The 18831-nt window shown below is 38.8% G+C and overlaps 1 protein-coding gene across 1 annotated transcript in view; it reads right to left on the reverse strand.

Annotated features, from left to right (window-relative positions):
- Positions 1-3257: 3257 nt before the first annotated feature.
- Positions 3258-18831, reverse strand: part of LOC122805950 (ankyrin repeat domain-containing protein 11-like) — a 297653-nt gene continuing 282079 nt past the window's right edge. The window contains exons 14-15 of the mRNA XM_044076194.1: positions 17781-17918; positions 3258-3449 (exon numbers count right to left, since the gene is read on the reverse strand). Of these exons, the coding sequence (XP_043932129.1) occupies positions 3258-3449; positions 17781-17918 (330 nt within the window). The remainder of the gene's footprint in view (positions 3450-17780; positions 17919-18831) is intronic.

Raw genomic sequence — 18831 nt, forward strand, 5'->3', positions numbered from 1 at the left:
GTTGCTGTAAGGGGTGATCATTTTTTTTAAGTATGGGTGTGTTTTCAGGTTGGTAGAGAATTTTATGTGCTATTATTAGCTGATTGTAATGAAGATGGATAGGCAATTCTAGCCACCCTAGATTCTTTAGGTTCAGATAGTGGTGTGTTCTGTATGCTGCTCCAGTGGCAAATCTAGCAATATAATTAAAGCAGCTGGAGAGTTTATTAAGTTCAGACTTACTCAAGTTCGTGACGAGAGGGGATTCATAAAGGAGGGTGGAAAGTAGATGTGTATGGGCAATTACCGTCCTAGCTAGTGGAGTGAGGAAAGGTTTGATCTTGTATAGTGAGCCAAGTTTGTTATTAACTTTTTTAATAGGTTGATTAATATGCATATCAAACTTGAGGTTATTATCAACTGTTACACCTAAGAGTTTGGTACCAGGATCTGGGACAATGACAGTGCCACTGTTAGATTTTATAGTAAAGGTTGGAGCGGAGGCATTATGCATGGGAGAAAAGCAATAGTTTTGTTTTGTTAGGATTTAATAGGAGAAGTCAATTACAGAGCCAATTTTCGACAGTATTAAAAACACTTTCGGATAGAGTCTGCAGACTTAAAAGGGAGGTGGCAGAGCAAATAAAAGTGGAGTCATCCATATATTGAATGCAGGTGGCTGTTGGGATGACTGTGCACAGGTCATTAATAAAGATCAAAAATAATAGGGGTCCTAATATAGAGCCTTGAGGGACCCCAAGGGTGACAGGTAGAAGGGAAGATAGTTGTGCCATGGTACAACCTGTTGTCTACCACTCAGATAAGATTTGAACCATTGGATAGCCTGGACATCTAGGGGATTAAAGTGTGTGTAGGAGTAGTTGGTGGTTGACCATGTTTGAAGGCTTTGGAGAGATCAAGAAAGAGGGTAGCAGAAAGCTTATTGTTGTTTCAGTTTTGATTAATAACACTGGAGAAGGAGAGGAGGGCTGTGGTTATACTGTGGAATGGTCTGAAACCATGCAGCGAGTTAGCCAGGAGATTGTGCTGAATAAGATGGCTCAGGAGTTGTTTATGGATGCACTTATCCATAATTTTAGCCAAGCATGACAAAATAGCTACAGGTCTATAATTTGATAGTTCAGTGGAACTGCCCCCTTTGTGGAGTGGAATAACATGGTATGTCTTCCAGATGAAGGGGATAGTGGCTTCTGATATAGTTTTATTGATCAGGATAGAGATTGGGTATGCTACGGTATCTGCAGCTTTTTGTAGATACTCAGCTGGGAGGAGATCCACTGCAAGGGTGGTAGGTTTTAGTTTCTTGATTAGGGCATGATTAGGGCATGAATAAGTGATGTGGAAACTGGTTGAAAGTTATAGGGGAGCCAAGAACTAGGTATGGTGCCATTAGGACTTGGGCGACTGGGAGATAGTTGGTTAGCTAGTGACTGGATAGTTTCTGTGAAGCAACTATTAAAGGAATTGGCAATGTCTTGCAAAGGTTTTTGGATGGTAACCAAGGGGTAGGAGTTGTGCATTGCCCTGAGTGAATCGGTTTATTTTTTCCTGCCCAAAAATAAACCTATTCACCCAGGGCAATGCACAACTCCTATACCCTGGCTGAACAGGTTTATTTTTGCCTGCCCAAACTTTTTGCGGATTGTTTTGATGCTTCTGTTGTAAATGGCAGTAAAAGTTTTTTTTTTTATCTAGGGTGGTAGATTTTTTTGCGCTCTTCCTTAGTTGTCTAAATCTAAGTTGATCCACCAAGTGGTCCAAGCTTTGTTTCTAGGTAAGATCATTTATCTGGTTTCTTTTGCAAGCCATGCAGCAACTTTTGCTTTAGTTCTTATAGAACGTGCAGCTGCATGGGTATCAAGGCTGGCTAGGAATTTGGTGTTGAAATGTAGTACAGTTTCATCAAGTGGTAGAGGTTTTAGGACTGCCCAATTACATCCTTTTACTCATGAACATTTTCTTGTTTTTTTGACACTTCTGTTGCATCTGTTATATATTAATAAAGTGTGTGTGTAGTTGAATTTGTTCTGAGGATGCAAGCTGAGGTTACCCGTGAAAGAGCTAACCATATAATAAACTTTTATACCCTGGGCATGTTTTGGTACGTTTGCATCTATTATTTTGGTCAAAGGAATTTGGCAGCTTATATAGTCCATAGTATGTCTTTTAAAGGCTTGCCATGAAAACAGAAAGGGCTATTCAAAACAATGGTGCACTAGTTGTGCTGTCGGCAATATTTGTCAATTTTTAGTATCTAGCTTTACATTTATTAATGGTACCAGACTGGATATTAGCGATTCTTATTCATGTGTAACAGAACCTGTTATTTACGCAATGAAATATCCATGAGGTCTCACTTAAATTGACAAGACCAAAATGAATTTTAAAACCAGAATTCTACAACATATAATGGACATTAGATATAATAAGGAGGGTACTCCTGTTCCTTTCCTTTAATCATCATAAATCAGATCCTGCTGCAACACTAGTTGTATTGTACAACAGGGTTATGAAAGTTCCCATTTACAAAGTAATAAAGCTATTTTCATAATAACATTTGGCTCTTTAGTACCTAAAACTGATAAGGTCTCCAAGTCTTTGATTGGTTAATTCTTTTTGTCTTTGTTTTTTTTAAATATAATTGATCATGCTATTTAAGTGTAGCTTCTTTTACGGTTTTCACTTCCCTTTGAAGGTCTGTAGACAAAGCTGCTAAGGAACTGTTTAGGTGATGAACAAATAAATAGTTTTATTTCCACTTTTCCAAGTTGTTGTTTTAATAAGGCACGCATGTACACTGGCCTACATTTGAGCAGTCTCCTCTACTGTCCAATCCAGGTCCTTGCAGATGTAGGGCACTGAGCCCACAGGATATTAGCAAATCATCAATTCTGTCTCGTACAAAACTGGTATATAACATGGACCCAAAGAACCTAATGCTCAAAATCAGTTTCCTACTAACTCCATCAGTGCTAGGGCATACTGCCAGTGGTCGACTAGATACGCAAGATAGAGGAGAAAAAAATACAGAATGAGTCCAAAATACTTCAAATTATTTTAAAAATAAAATTTGCACACTTTAAAGAAGGAAGTCCTCCTTAGCCCAGCCAAACAAAAATGGTGGTAGAAGTAAGAGCAGAGAACCTACACAGACACTACTAAAAGAAAGACAGGTTCAATGTGGAAACAAGCCCACACAGTTTTAGTAGTGAGATGCATCCACCTTCCTTAGTTAATGCTCATATCAGTGTGCCACATTACAAATCAGCATATAAATCACTAACATTTAAAGTCCAAAATAATAATTTAACCTGTTTGATGGGGTGACTTTTTGCCAAGGCTGCAACAGCAGTATGAGTGGCTGGGACACACATATCCTTGGAACTGGCGGTGACAGAATTCACACTGAAATTAACATCTTTTCTGCAATCTTCTTGTTTAATTTCAGCCTAGACATCAAACAAACAAAAATTTGTCATTAAGATGATAAAGAAACTTTTCAGTCCAAGCAATTATAAGTATGCAGTACCTCTCCACCACAGTAAAAGCCAGAGGTTAAAAATTAAATGCCACAAAACATAGTTACTATTAATTCAATGTACAACATAGGTCCTTCATGGTGAAATGAAATGCTTATAAGTAGCAAATCGATAACATACACCAAACCCTACCAAATACCACAAAGCTACTTGCAAAGATCCATAAATCTATGCCTCCCTCACTCAGGAAAGAATATCCTTAATGCTGAACAGTATGATGTACACAATTATCAGAATGATGGGCACCAGGTTAGCCTACAGAAAATAAACCAGCCCTACACACCTCCTACATACAACCATCCAAAGAAAGTGGGTGAGAATGGAAAAATTGACCCAGCAAAAGTGCTGATCCAGTAACAGGTAGGGTGTGGTTATTCAGAGTCTAGTATTATGGAGAACTGCAAGGTAGCCATTTTGATGGCATAGCGGGATAAAGCCCCGACTACAGTCCAGGTGACCTAGATGGACTTAGTGGCTCGAGTATCTGGTGGAGCAGCAGGAAGGAATGGGTGTTACCATCCCAGGTATGTGTATGTGGGGGGGGGGGGGGTTCCATGGGTGAATTCTGTGAAGATCCCTGGTGGAGACTGGGGATGTCACACTGTGAGGCATATGCTAATGATGAAGGAATAGGGTGGGATCAAGGCCAATTTGCCACAGAGGCAGGGAGATATGCTACATGTCCCCATTGCACATCCACTGCTCAGACATACCACAAGAGACAAAAAGGGAGAGGGGGGAGTAACAGGGAAAAGGAAAAAAGTGGAGCCCTCACCTGATAAGTCCAATTATTACTGATACGTTGGTTAACAAGGCTCTATCTAAAGCTAAAAACACCGCCTACATGGGACCAGATGGTGTCCCAGGCTGTCTCATACGCGAGCTCCAAAAGGAATTAACTCTGCATCTTAATACCCTGTTCAGTCTCAGCCTCTCCACAGGATATGTGCCCATAGAATGGCGCATGGCAACGGTGGTCCCGCTACACAAGGGTGGGGCCACAACTGACCCTGGGAACTACCGACCAATAAGCCTGACCAGTCTGATCTGTAAGGCTATGGAGCGAATCATTATGGAACTCATAAATAGAGAGATTGGGAACCTCCAGTCACTGGAACCCACACAGTTCGGCTTTGTCAAGGGCAGATCATGCCCCCCGAACCTGGTGGATTTTCTTTGAGACAGTTACTCTGGCTATAGATAAGGGAAAGGAGGTACACACAGCTTACCTTGACCTTGCTAAAGCATTTGACACCATTCCCCATTCAGGTATTATTGATAAGCTCACCAGCCTGGGCATAAACCCTTACGTCACAAGATGGATCGCAAACTGGCTCTCAGACAGATCCCATAAAGTAAGAGTAGCGGGATCTATGTCCGAATCCAGACCAGTAATGAGTGGTGTGTCTCAGGGCTCTGTCCTGGGGCCCCTCCTGTTTGGCATATACTTCTCAGAAGTACAGGCAAGCATGGAAGGGCTGTGGCTGACTAAGTTTGCGGACGACTGCAAACTGGGTGCTATAATAGAGTCTCCGGCTGACATTGAGATCCTCCAGAAGGGCCTAAATGAGACTGATGCATGGTGTCAAAGCCATGGTCTTGAGCTAAATGCAAAAAAATGCGTAGTAATCCCCTTTGGAAAAAACAGAGTACCCGCAAACTACAACATAGGAGGTAATCCCCTGAAATCTGAAGATGAAATAAGGGATCTAGGGACCCAAGTAGATAGTCAGCTTTCCTTTGATAACCATGTTGCCAAAGTGGTTAGAAAATCCTTCTATGTGACCCATCTGATCACGAAAGGGTTTGCATCAAGATCTAAGGATGTAATGGTGCCCCTCTACTCTTCCCTCATCAGACCCATTATTGAGTACAATGCACCAATTGGAATGTACCTGGCTAGACATCTCTAGCAGCTGGAGAGACCACAGAGGTACCTAACCAAGAGGATTACTGGCCTCAAACAGTTGCCCTATGCAGCACGATTGAAAAAGCTAAGACTGTTCTCTGTTGCATACCGCTTTCTCAGAGGCGATCTCTGTTTAACATACAGAGCCATGTCCAACCCAGAATTGTTGAACATGCTCCATCTTAGCAAAACCAAATCTACTCGAGCTACACGCTCTAGGGATATAAACCTCAACACAACAATGAATAGAATATGCTGGAGGGATAGATTCCCTTCACAGAGACTTCCCTTACTATGGAACAGGGTCCCGATCTACATAAGACAGAGCCCCTCACTATCACTCTAAGAGGAACCTTGATGAGTGGATGGGTAACAGAAAGTTCACACCGGGAATCACACCAACAGCACTACTAGATAGGGGCCAAGGGTACTAGCTGCTAGTACAAGGGTCTAGGGAACTACTAAAGGGGCAGTGAATACTGCACAACATGGCTGGGCTAATATATGTCTTCAGGCAGATAGCCCAGTACCAACCTATGAACCTATGATAGCTGAGAATGGCCAGAATCCCAGGACTCCCTTAAGTTTCATGTTGATCCAGCCATACAAAGTTAGTCCATGGGGGGTAAGAAGGTGGCTGTTAGACGCTGCGATGGATGGGGGGCACTGGGTAGGGAGCAGTATGGTGGTGTAGGAGAGAGAAAAAAATCTGAAAACTTAAAATGCGAGGTGATTTCTCTCCTCATTTTAACCAAGTCTACTTATGTGAGCAGACATTTTTACTTTTATTTACATAGCTATTTAAGTGGATAGATAATTATATCAATAGATTAGATTAACAGAGAGAAATAGTAGACAGATTCCTAGATAGACGATTCTTCTTGTAAAGTAGCAGGGTAGTTTATTAAGCCCCCTGCATCCTGCATCCTACATCCTTTAAAGAGGTTGGTGGTTAAGGGAATGCCACCTTTGCAAATAAAATTAAACAGAGATACAACTTAAGACCACATAACTGACTGTGTTGTGTGCAGTTGTTATTGCCAAGCAGCAGACCCCCAAGTATCTCTCCTTGATTGACAGGTTTACTGACGCTTTCTTGCCTCCCCCAGACTTGCTCCACTGAAAGCTGGGGCCGTTAAGGAGCTCAAAGCTTTCTGAGTCCATGTCATGCTGCTTGTCAGGAGGTCTTTTTCCTTCTTTCTATATGCCTTAATCTTCCTTCACTTGCTTACATCTGATGGATGGACTAGTAGTGGGGATGTGCTAACATATTGTCCTACCTCTGTGGCAACTTAAAGTCTCCTCCATCATTCACCATCAAGAATAGCCTCCATCAGGGACCGAGCAAGAAGAGCATCCAAGTGCACCCCCATCCTACTGCCACAGCCTAAGACACCCAAATCGCTGTTCAAACGTGGACTGTAGCCAGGGCTTTATCCCTCTACACTATATTGCTGCCTATGCTGTCTGCATTTTGCTTTTATGTCTCCCCTTGTTAAAATGATGTTGCAGCTTCAAACTATGCCCTCCCCTTAGCATACACAGAGAAAAGGAAAACCAGCCCAGTGATGTACAAAAAATTTAAAAAAGAAATAAAGGGAGGCCAGTATTGCAGGTCTTACTGCTGCAATGATACTGTATTCAAACTACACTTATGGTTAATTATCTTCACACAACTGTACTACATTTATCAAAATAAATGATTGTTGCAACACATTGCACAGAACTGGCAACACAAAAATAAAAAAAGGGTCCTGACATGGGAAAAGGTTACAGTATACATCTTTCAGTACCATTATTACAATTTTTTTTGCTCTGATCCATACCAAGACTCCACATACCTACAAAGTGACCCGTTCATTCGCCTAATGCCAGAAACTGAGTGAGATTAAAGTGGTGCCATCATTCCCAAAGACAATTATGGTTTTCTTTTTATGACCCTGTGTGTTCCCAGTGCACATACTCACAAAGTATCTAAAGGCTGATGTGCAGTGAAGGTCTACTGTAGGCATGTGTCTGACTTCTGCAAAAGATATCCCCAAATTCTGCTATGCCACTTTGAAAAGAAAATGCCTCAAGTGATCAGAGATCTATGCAAAGGATTCTGTCTGGAGTGCAACACTCCAGGGAAGCAATCTTTAGTACTCCTCACTCAGAATAACTTAAGATTACTCTCTCCATCACTAAGCTCCACCAGAGCCTAAACCACTAGTCAAACTAGTTCATTAAAGCAGTCAGAACTTCAACCCTTGATGCCAACAGAGTTTATTATTACTACTGCAGAACCTAGTCTGACTTCAGATGGAAGTTTGAGCTTGCAATGTCTGAAAAAGGTTCAGATAAGTATCCAGCTGGTAGCTTCATATTTTCAGAAAGTTGCAGTTATACCTGCTAATCTAGAACAGCAGGCTTTAACCTGAACAGACAGGACCTTTCTATATCTGTGGAATAATTTCTAATCCCACTAAGTTCTAGAGCTGTAAAATCTAATTTGCTGATAGGAAAGCACACAGAAAGAGGTTCTTTAAGAATAGATACTGAAGGCTGAGACTGTCATGAAAGGAAGAAATTAAGTTTTGCAATCATAAGTTCTGTGCAAGAGGGCTGAATCTTCTGGGTGATTTCCAAAGACAGGTCACATTAATAAATAGTTCTATTGCTGAGTATGTGGAGAAACTAAGGCATCAGTGGCAAACATGAGGATAAAGCAGAGAGGAGACTTGACAAAATAATAAGTCAGCACGTTATCAAAGATGTCCAAGACATACTAGAAGATATCTGGACTGCTAACTCTCCTGAGGTCTATGATTTAATTCCTGCAGCAGCAAGAAAACTCTTCCACAATTTCCTACTGCAGAGTTTCCCTAGCATCATGCAAAACACTTATCTGAGGACTGAGCAGCATCCATAGGGACTAACCTGAAACATCCCAAACTTTGATGTTGAGTTGGCAGGAGAAAACACTGTCATATATTCAAGCAGGTTACCCAAGGATAACCTGTTAATATAACAAGGTCAGTTACTGACGCAAAATTTAAATGGGGAGGTTAACTAAAAATCACCCTTTTGGCACAAGCAGCTGTTCTTGAACTAGAAGTATAAAATAAGGGACACTTTCCATGTGACTTGTGATGTGGATATCCCACTACTGCCAACCAATATGTGATGTGGATATCCCACCACTGCCAACCAATATGTGATGCCCTCCAACTCTGGGCCAGTAATCAAGGAGCCTCAATCCTCACCACTAGCACCAGTGGGGGATGTTCACTGGCAGGAAAACAGGTACACACACAGTTTCTCCAGATGGAACTCTCTGCATCAAGCACAATCAAGCAAATTTTCCCTTAAGAGCACACAGGGAGCACAGTCAGTCCGGGAGCTGGTTCCTCTCTCTTTCCCCAGATGTCCAATAAGACTACCTACTGGCACAGCAAGAGTCGAGTCCTTAGCCAGGGCTCCAAGCCAAGTCCTCCAACACACTCTGTCCAGCCAGTGCTTCATGTCCCTGCCCAAGTAGCGGACACACACACACACACACACCTACCTGGGAAAGGACAGCATAGATTTACCAGCTTTGCCCACTTTTACCAGGCTATAACGTAGTTATCACTGCCACTAGCACCCCTCACTAGCTAAAGGTACCCAATATGCTGAGTGAAATTAATATCAATACAAATGGTAGTCTAACCAAGAACAAGACTATTAGGAGTGCTCCACAGTGTCGCCAAATAAATATGCAACTACTCTCAAAACTTAAATATCTTTACAAAGATCAGCCACAACAAAAGGTTTAAATATATTTAATAATAAATAATAAAGAATAAGAAAATACTAAGGCTATATTCACAGTGACACCAGAGTTCAGAATCACAGGAAATATTTAATATAACACTGAAGGACAGGCTCAGACAAATAAAGAAAAACAATATAACCTGGTTGACTAATATTCATGTAAAATTCTCTGACAATTTTGTAATGTTCCTAAATGTGTCTTTCTATATTGTTACATGTTGTTTATTGATAATTTGTGTGAAGCTTTTCTCCCCAGGCCTGAGCCCAGTCGGACTTTCACAGCAAACAAATGTAAAATAGAATAAATTAATGAATAAATAAATATCTAAACTAAGCTTCACTATATTCCTGACTGAATCTAAGAAAACTATACTATTCCCTTATAACTTACTTATTAGAGCAAAGCAGATGATGTGGTGAATGGTCCTTCTTGCTGTCAGGCCCAAGACAGAATACAGAATGCTCTGTCTCAATAAGAAACTTCAAACTATCTAAAATATTACCTCTGGTATAGGTTGCAGATTGACATCACTATCTCCTATGCAAACCCCCATTGCTGGAAACTGACAGGGCTTAGCAGCTACCTATAAAAATACACACACAAGGGCTTTTGCTCAGATCTGTGACAGATGCTGGAAGTCATAAAACAATTGCATGCCTCCATACTGCCAGAGTAGCAATTAGTTCACCCCAAAGACAATACAGAAAAGCTTCCTAGTACAGACTGCGTGTCTGGCTGCATTGAAACCTATGAGATAGCATCTTTATGGCCTAGTCCATAACATGATTTAATTTCAGATAAATTTTAAAGTTTGCTGGAGTGAGGTTAACCTCCTGTTTGCCAGTATCCGCTATTAAAACATATACAATTAAACAGTTACAATAGTTTATATACATTTCTGTTCTCTCCAGTAGGGCACACTTTACAAATAACTTTTCAACATAAACATCTGTACAAATCAGTTTGATGTCGTCATGACATACAGTTCTAATACATTTGTAATACAAACATCTAGTATAAATCAGTTTGATATTCACAAATGACATATAATTATGTACAAAATTCCAGCTAGCTGTGCTGGCAGAACCTCTTGTTACATGACTATTTCACATTTAACCCGTAGAGCATGAATAATGCTTAACATAACACTTTCACTTTTCTCTTTACTGCAAGAAGTCTACCAACTGATAAACAGCATGGTTTCTGTGAGACCTGGCCTTAAGTCCTACAATTGCAATGTGTGTAAATGTAAACTAAGGCAGAATGAATTTCCTACATTTCAGAAGCTTTAATTTAGTCTTACTTCCTTCATAATTTGCTTGAGGCCTTCTTGTATCAGTGGTGCCTGTAATTTCTACTTCATAGTAAGATTTCTTTACACTATAAATAAATCCAACAAAACTTGATCCCACTAGTCCCTGTATTTTATCTAAAATAAGCATCCAGACAGAAGCTGTGATTGACACTTTTTTAAGCCTAGTAACATTACACAAGCTCTGTATTTCAACCTTATGGTTCTCTAATTTTGAACACCGTCAAAAATGTGTCAAACTTTTGTGCATTTACATGCATTTCTTATATTTTAGTTAATAAAACAGAGTAATTTAAAGCCCTGTAATGCACACACTGTTGAGTTTTATTCAGTCATTAAACACATACTAGATATTCAATTCATCATTTTATGCAGCAACAGCTGTGGTTTTGAATTGGAGACAATTATATGTTTAATTATGTTTACCAAATATAATAATTTGTTTAATGTGCCTTATATTTTGTTTAGTAACATAGTGTATTGCAATGACACAACTGACTGCATCTGAAATCTAATATTCAGAATAAGGAAAATTCTGAAATGACTACCACATTCATAAATATCTGATATTTGAGAAATATATAGTACCTGCTTACTCACCATTTAACATACTACTATATAACAAATCTATTGATTATTCAGTCATGACTAATTACTTTATCTTTTAACGTATACCTCAAGAGTTGCAACACACAATATATTTGCAGAATTATACTTCATGTATTACTGCATAGCATTTTGGGAGAAGAAATGTATAACTTTATATTGTTAAACATTTATAGAAAAAATATGATATGAAATACTGCATTAGTTTTCCTCCAGACTCTTTACCCTATTAATTAGAAACATTGAGAGAGCCTACCTAGGGAGGGGAAAAGGATGAAAAGTAAGAAGAAGAAATTAATCCATACCCCCCCCCCCCCACCACCAACCGCTTGTATACTCCTGACCTTATTTTTCATTAAGGGGTTTCCTTTTGTACTTACCTACAAAACTGATATGATTGAAGTACTGATTGATTTTAAGCTATTCCTGAGAAAACAATTTAGCTACCATGTTTGGTGACAAAGCAGCTTGCAGTAATCACAACCCCTTAAAGAAAGAGAGTGTGTTTACAATCCCCCATTACACCCAACATTAGCACATTTTTGACAAACTAATAGAAGCTGATTGGAAACTATCTAAATGAAATGTAGATGAGTTTCCAATTTAAATACAAGAGAAAGGAAAACTTTAAACGATTTGACCACAACCAAAGAGCTAAGAGTCATGAAACTGGATAAAGTTGGTGGGGCAGTTGAGAGTATGCCATCAAGATGCTAAACTTGCTGAATAATGGTTCTAACTACACCCAGGTGTCTAAGAATGAAGTCAATGTGGCTTTCAGGGGGATAGTTTTCATCTTTAATGATGACGTGTTGCAAGGAGCCAGAGTCAGGACCCTTTTTGATTTCCTAATCAACGAAGAACCCATTATTCTGTCCATCATTGGAATACCCAAGGGTCATAAAAATTTACAAGATCCACCTTTAAGGACCACAGAGGCTGGGTCCAACTCCAAGATGTACCCCCCCTAGCAGTTTACATAGACAGGAGAGTAAAATCTATGTTACAGAAAAATGAACATGTCCTGGTAGATTCATAGGACTTCCTTTCTAAAGTTACTGATTCCCATTACCATCCTGATATAGTGTTTGTTACTACTGATGTCCAGAACCTCTTTTCAGTAATCCCCCACATAGGTGTTGAATGGTGTATGGAGATGTTGAGAGAACTTGATTACTTGACCAGCAGTGAGGTGATTGTGATAACTGAATGCTTGGAGATGGTCTTAGACAACAATTTTATTTATTACGATGGCGAGTACTAAAACTAAATCAAGGGTGTGGTTAAGGAGGCAGCCTGTGCCCCTTTGTTGCAAATATTGCGCTCCTCTTTTGGGAAAAGAATTATGTATTCAATTCCTCCTTTTCTGAAAAAAATTGGAATCTAACTAAGATTTTTGGACGATACATTTTTGACCTGGAAAGGTTCAGAGATGGAAAGAATGTATTCAGTATTTGAATTCTACAACTATATCATTGGATTAGATGAGACACCCTATTTAGATGTTAGGATGATCAAGGATTATAGGATTAAAATATTTCAGTTTATTTCTTGAAAAAGGTTACCCAGGACAACCCTGATTACTGAAATACATAATGAAATACTAGAAGGGTGGAATGTCTGTCAGATACATGCCATTGTTAGGATCAGGCAAACAAGGACCAAGACAAATAAGTGCCACACAAGAGCATCGCTCACAAAATCCACAGCTTAATGAAGTGGATGTTAACTATACAAGAGTATTAACCTTGAAATACAACCAGGATACTGTAGGAATTAGTAGAACTGTCTAGAAATATTGGGACATTTTCATGAATGTGACAAATGGCCTTGAAGTTTTTTCACAACCCTTACTATATATAGTTACAGAAAGGGTTTCAGTATCAAGAACATACTGGAATCAGGGCAAAATAAAGGGCAAACAAGTGGAATATTAGGAAGGTAGGCCCTTACAAATGTGTTGCTTGCCACCAATGTAAATATACAGCTAACTGTGGTGACTTGTGTCTTCCTACTATCAGTACTCCTGTTATTGCCAAAGGACATTTTACTTGTTAAACAAAAGTGGTAGCATAGCAAGCCAACTGCCAGAAATGCTTTAGTTTCTACATGGGAAAACTGAAAGGGCTCTGAAAACTTGGACATATGAACATTATTATGATATTACTGCACTATATAAACATACTAAAGGTTTTATAGACAGCTCATTTTTATTCTGGATAGTAGGACAAGGGGAGACGCATTTAGAATACCATAAGTTAATCCGGCAAATAAGGCTTGATGCAGGACACCTCCCAGGTCTAAACGGAAACAGTTCATTGGGACCATTCCAGAAATTGAGAGCTGTGAAGTTATAATCAGTGGTGTTAAACAGATTTTTATCATTCATTACATGTTAGAATGTAATAGTCTGTAAACAAGTACAACTCTTAGGAATACTAAACAATCTAGGCTTACTATAAAATGCAGTTCTGTCTAAAATATGTATTACATTCAAGTCTCATTAAGGTGTATCTAAGTAAATACTTGAAACACAGAAAAAAAAATCTCATATAGATATATCACCATATATATATATATATATATATATATATGTGTGTGTGTGTGTGTGTGTGTGTGTGTGTGTCTACCTGATACTATCTCAATCCCACATGATCAAAGATGAGAATATTGAGACAAAAACAGCGAATCCGCAGTTCATCCACTCATGACACGTAGAAGTTAACCAGGGAAAGTAACTCATCAGCCAATATATGAGACGTTGCCCTTTTCTCCACTATAGTGCGATTGCTGGATGGTTAACAGAACCTTTCTCTATTTTCATAGAGAAACATTTACAACCAGTGGGGAATGAGAATTAACATTTTTTGCAGGATCTACACAAATTTACAACTCAAAGAAAACATACAGGATTTGTATTTAGTAACCATGAATGCACAGTCTCTATTTACAGTCATACTGAATGATGTAGGTATACGGAGCTACTAGGAGTTATTTAACAACATGCAGTAGTTATGATAGAAAATTAATAGATTTGATCTCTAGTTTTACGAAAATCATACTGTCTTAATAATGCACTTGCATTTAACAGTGAATATTACCTGCAACAAGATGGCCTGGCTATGGACACTTCATGTGGCAATAGCTATGCTAATTTTGTGATAGCTTTATGTGAAGATCAATATATTAAAGCAGTTAGCGAATATAAGACCAATATTCTTTTTTATAGTAATTTTCTTGACAATATTTTAATGCTGTGGAAGGATACTAACTTGACATTGAATTAATTTGTGTGCCATATAAAAGCAACTACAGAGTTTCTGAACTTTGATGCGAGAAGCTCAGATAAGCAAATTGAGTTTTTGGATGTCTTGGTTATTAAAGCATTAGGTGGTCAACTTACTATAGACACACATAGTAAATCCTGTTATCGTAATACACTACTGCACAGGAAAAGTATGCATCCTGCACATATTTTTTCTAATGTGGTGAAGAATCAAGCCATAGGGCCTAAAGATTACATGAGATTTCATAATGAACTAGAACTACTACATTCACCAATGCAAGACAGATGCCACATTGTTCCACAGGACAATTAACTGCTGGATAAAAAGTGGCCAAATGATGATTGATATGGTGAGTGAGAAGTGTCTTTGTTTTGTCACTGCTAGAGGCTATGACCCACAGCAAATAAAATCTATTTTTAATCAGGTCATTCCCATGAGACAATCATGAGGGTGACCCTACTATTCAGAGGCATTTAATAACAGGGAAATTAGTACAGCTACATCTTATAATCTTCTTCAGGTGAGATTTTCTATGTTTTATGGTAGTAATATTAAATCAATTACTATTATACATAAACACTGGGATGTGTTAACAACTGATAATATTGTCAAACAAGTAGTAGGTGAACAGTCTACTTTTAGATACAAGAATAATCAATTAAAAGAATGTTGCGTCACCATAAAGAATATCGTAATTTGCATACAGAAATGGGGAAGTAAATATACTAAGCCTTGTGGAGGATGTAACTTTTGTAAATATATTGATAGCAGTGGTTAATTTATACACCCTGTGACTGGAAAGATGTTTATATTTAATGCAGAGACAAGTTGCAACACTGTCCATATTTATTTAGCATATTGTGTTGCATGTATATTGTTCTATATAGGGAAAACCAACAAATGATTTAGGGACAGAACAGTACATTAGGACATCTAACAACACAAATGCATTAGTGAAACATGTTATGACAACCACAGGTGAACATAGCTTTAAATTTATGCTGGTGAAAGAAACACTGGACAAAGAATGTGGGGCATTAGAAATAGGACAGACTACAATGAAACAAAATAGATCATTAGGTTGAATGCAGATGGTCCTAAAGATTTAAATGCATCTACCACTCAAACCAACACTGAAAAGCAAATATTTGTATAGATTTTTTTTTATATATTTTACCTTAGGTATAAGTATGTGTCTGCATAGGTTGGATGTATCAGTAATTGCTTATGTATATATGTATACATCTATAGGTATAGAGATGTGTTGCTCTTTTATTTTTACTCGAACACTCTCTTGGTTTTTTGATACTTCTGTTGTTTTATTACTAAAGTAGGTTATGAAGCTGTATATATTGTAGGATTTGCTGTTTTTGGCGCTTTCACATGGCTACTAAATTATATATAAAATATTTTTTTTTGTGTGTGTGTGTGTGTGTGTGTGTGTGTGTGTGTGTGTGTGTGTGTGTGTTTTAAGTATTTAGACATAGTGAGCTTACACCTTCATGAGATTTGAATGTAATACATATGTTCGATAGAGCTATATTTTATAGTAAGCCTAGGTTATTTAGCATTCCTATGAGTTATGCAGGTTTACGGACTATCGTTAGAGAGATGTAAATAGCCACGTGGATAGTCTTCTTGAGGGAGCTTGTTCCTTTAAGAATAAATTGCACTGCTAACAAGATACAGTTCAACACGTATGGACAGTAACATTTTAGCGTACAAGCATTTTCCATTGGTTTTTGAGATTTTAAAAATGTCATATATTGATAAAGTCTGTGTGTGGTTGAATTTGTTCTGAGGATGCAGGCTGAGGTTACCCGTGAAAGAGCTAACCATATAATAAACTTTTATACCCTCGGCGTATTTCTGTACGTTTGCATCTTTATTATTTTGGTCAAAGGAATTTGGCAGCTTATATAGTCCATAGTATGTCTTTTAAAGGCTTGCCATGAAAACAGAAAGGGCTATTCAAAACAATGGTGCACTAGTTGTGCTGTTGGCAATATTTGTCAGTTTATAGTATCTAGCTTTACATTTAACGGTACCAGACTGCATATTAGCGATTCTTATTCATGTGTAACAGAACCCGTTATTTACGCAATGAAATATCCATGAGGTCTCACTTAAATTGACAAGACCAAAATGAATTTTAAAACCAGAATTCAACAACATATAATGGACATTAGATATAATAAGGAGGGTACTCCTGTTCCTTTCCTTTAATCATCATAAATCAGATCCTGCTGCAACATTTTGCAATAATGTTATGAAAGTTCCAAAAAAGAGAGAAGTCTTAAAACACATTTTGCAAAGTTTGTTTGTGTCTTTCAGCTTTTCCCGGTTAGGGGTCGCCGCAGCGGAACTCCGGTCCGCTAATGATTGGCAGTTGATTTTTACGTACCGGCTTGCCAGGCCTGACGCACAACCCTCAACGAAGGTATGCCCATTCATGCATGTCTCCACGCAGAAGACGCTCTAGCTGAGAATCGAACCGGACAGCGTCTTACTGTCAGACGACAACGCTACCGCAGCACCGCGACACATTTTACAAAGTAATGAAGCTATTTTCATAACAACATTTGGCTCTTTAGTACCTCAAACTGATATAGTCTCCAAGTCTTTGATTGGTTAATTCTTTTTGTTTTTTTTTTTAATAAAATGGATTATGCTACTTAAGTGTAGCATCTTTTACTGTTTTCACTTCCCTGTGAAGGTCTGTAGACCAAGCTGCTAAGGAACTGTTTAGGTGATGAATAAATAAATGGTTTTATTTTTCACTTTTCCAGGTTGTTGTTTTAATAATAAGGGTACACTGACCTACATGTGAGCAGTCTTCTCTACTGTCCAAGTCAGGTCCTTGCAGATGTAAGGCACTGAGCCACAGGATATTAGAAAATCATCAATTCCATCTCATATAAAACTGATATATAACATGAACCCAGAGAACCTAATGCTCAAAATCAGTTTCCTACTAACTGCATCAATGCTAGGGCTTACTGCCAGTGGGCGATTGGACTCAAGATGGAGCAGAAAAGAAAATACGGAATGAGTGCAAAATACTTAAAATTATTTTAAAAAATAAAATTCACACACTTTAAAGGAGGAAGTCCTCCTTAGCCCAGCCAAACAAAAATGTTGGTAGAAGTAAGAGCAGAGAACCTACACAGACACTACTAAAAGAAAGACAGGTTCAATGTGGAAACAAGTCCACACAGTTCTAGTAATGAAATACATCCACTTCCTTAGTTAATGCTCATATTAGTGTGCCACATTACAAATCAGCATGTAAATGGGTAACATTAAGAAAAGTCCAAAATAATAATTTAACCTGTTTGATGGGGTTACTTTTTGCCAAGGCTGCAACACCAGTGTGAGTGGCTGGGCCACACATATCCTTGGAACTGGGGGTGACAGAATTCACACTGAAATTAACATCTTTCCTGCAATCTTCTTGTTTAATTTCAGCCTAGACATCAAACAAACAAAAATTTGTCATTAAGATGATAAAGAAACATTTCAGTTCAAGCAATTATAAGTATGCAGTACCTCTCCACCACAGTAAAAGCCAGCTATTTAATAAGCCAGAGGTTAAAAATTGAATTAATAGAAACAATACATTTTGTGGCATTTAATGTACAACATAGGTCCTTCATGATGAAAGGAAAGATTTAGGAAGCAAATCGATAACATACACCAAACACTACCAAATACCACTAAGCTACTTGCAAAGATCCATAAAACTATGCCTCCCTAATGCTGAACAGTTTCATGTACAACTGTTATACAAGCAGGCAACTCCCTTTTGTCAGAATGATGGGCACCAGGCTGGCCTACAGAAAATAAACCAGCCCTACACCCCTCCTACATACAACCATCCAAAGATAGTGGTTGAGAATGGAGAAAAACTGACCCAGTAAAAGTATTGATCCAGTATCAGGTAGGGTGTGGTTATTCAGAGTCTAGTATTATGGAGAACTGCAAGGTAGCCATTATGGATGGTATACAGGGATAAAGCTCTGACTAAAGTCCAGGTGACCTGGGTTGAGTTAGTTGCTCAAGCATCTGATGGAGAAGCAGGAAGGGATGGGTGTTACCATCCCAGGTGGGGGGGGGGGGGGGGGTTCCATGGATGAATCCTGTGAAGATCCCTGGTGGAAACTGGGGATGTCACACTGTGAGGCATATGTTAATGGGGATGGAATAGGGTGGGATCAAGGTGGAGTTGCTGCAGAGGCAGGGTGATATGCTGCATGTCCACATTGCACACCCACTACTCTGACATACCACAAGGGACAAAAAGGGAGAGGGGGAGTAACAGAGGAATGGAAAAAAGTGGAACCCTCACCTGATAGATGAGAATGGCCAGACTTCCCAGGACC

This window comes from Protopterus annectens, chromosome 7.part0 (assembly GCF_019279795.1).
Source record: "Protopterus annectens isolate FY-2018-M chromosome 7.part0, PAN1.0, whole genome shotgun sequence".
NCBI lineage: Eukaryota > Metazoa > Chordata > Ceratodontiformes > Protopteridae > Protopterus > Protopterus annectens.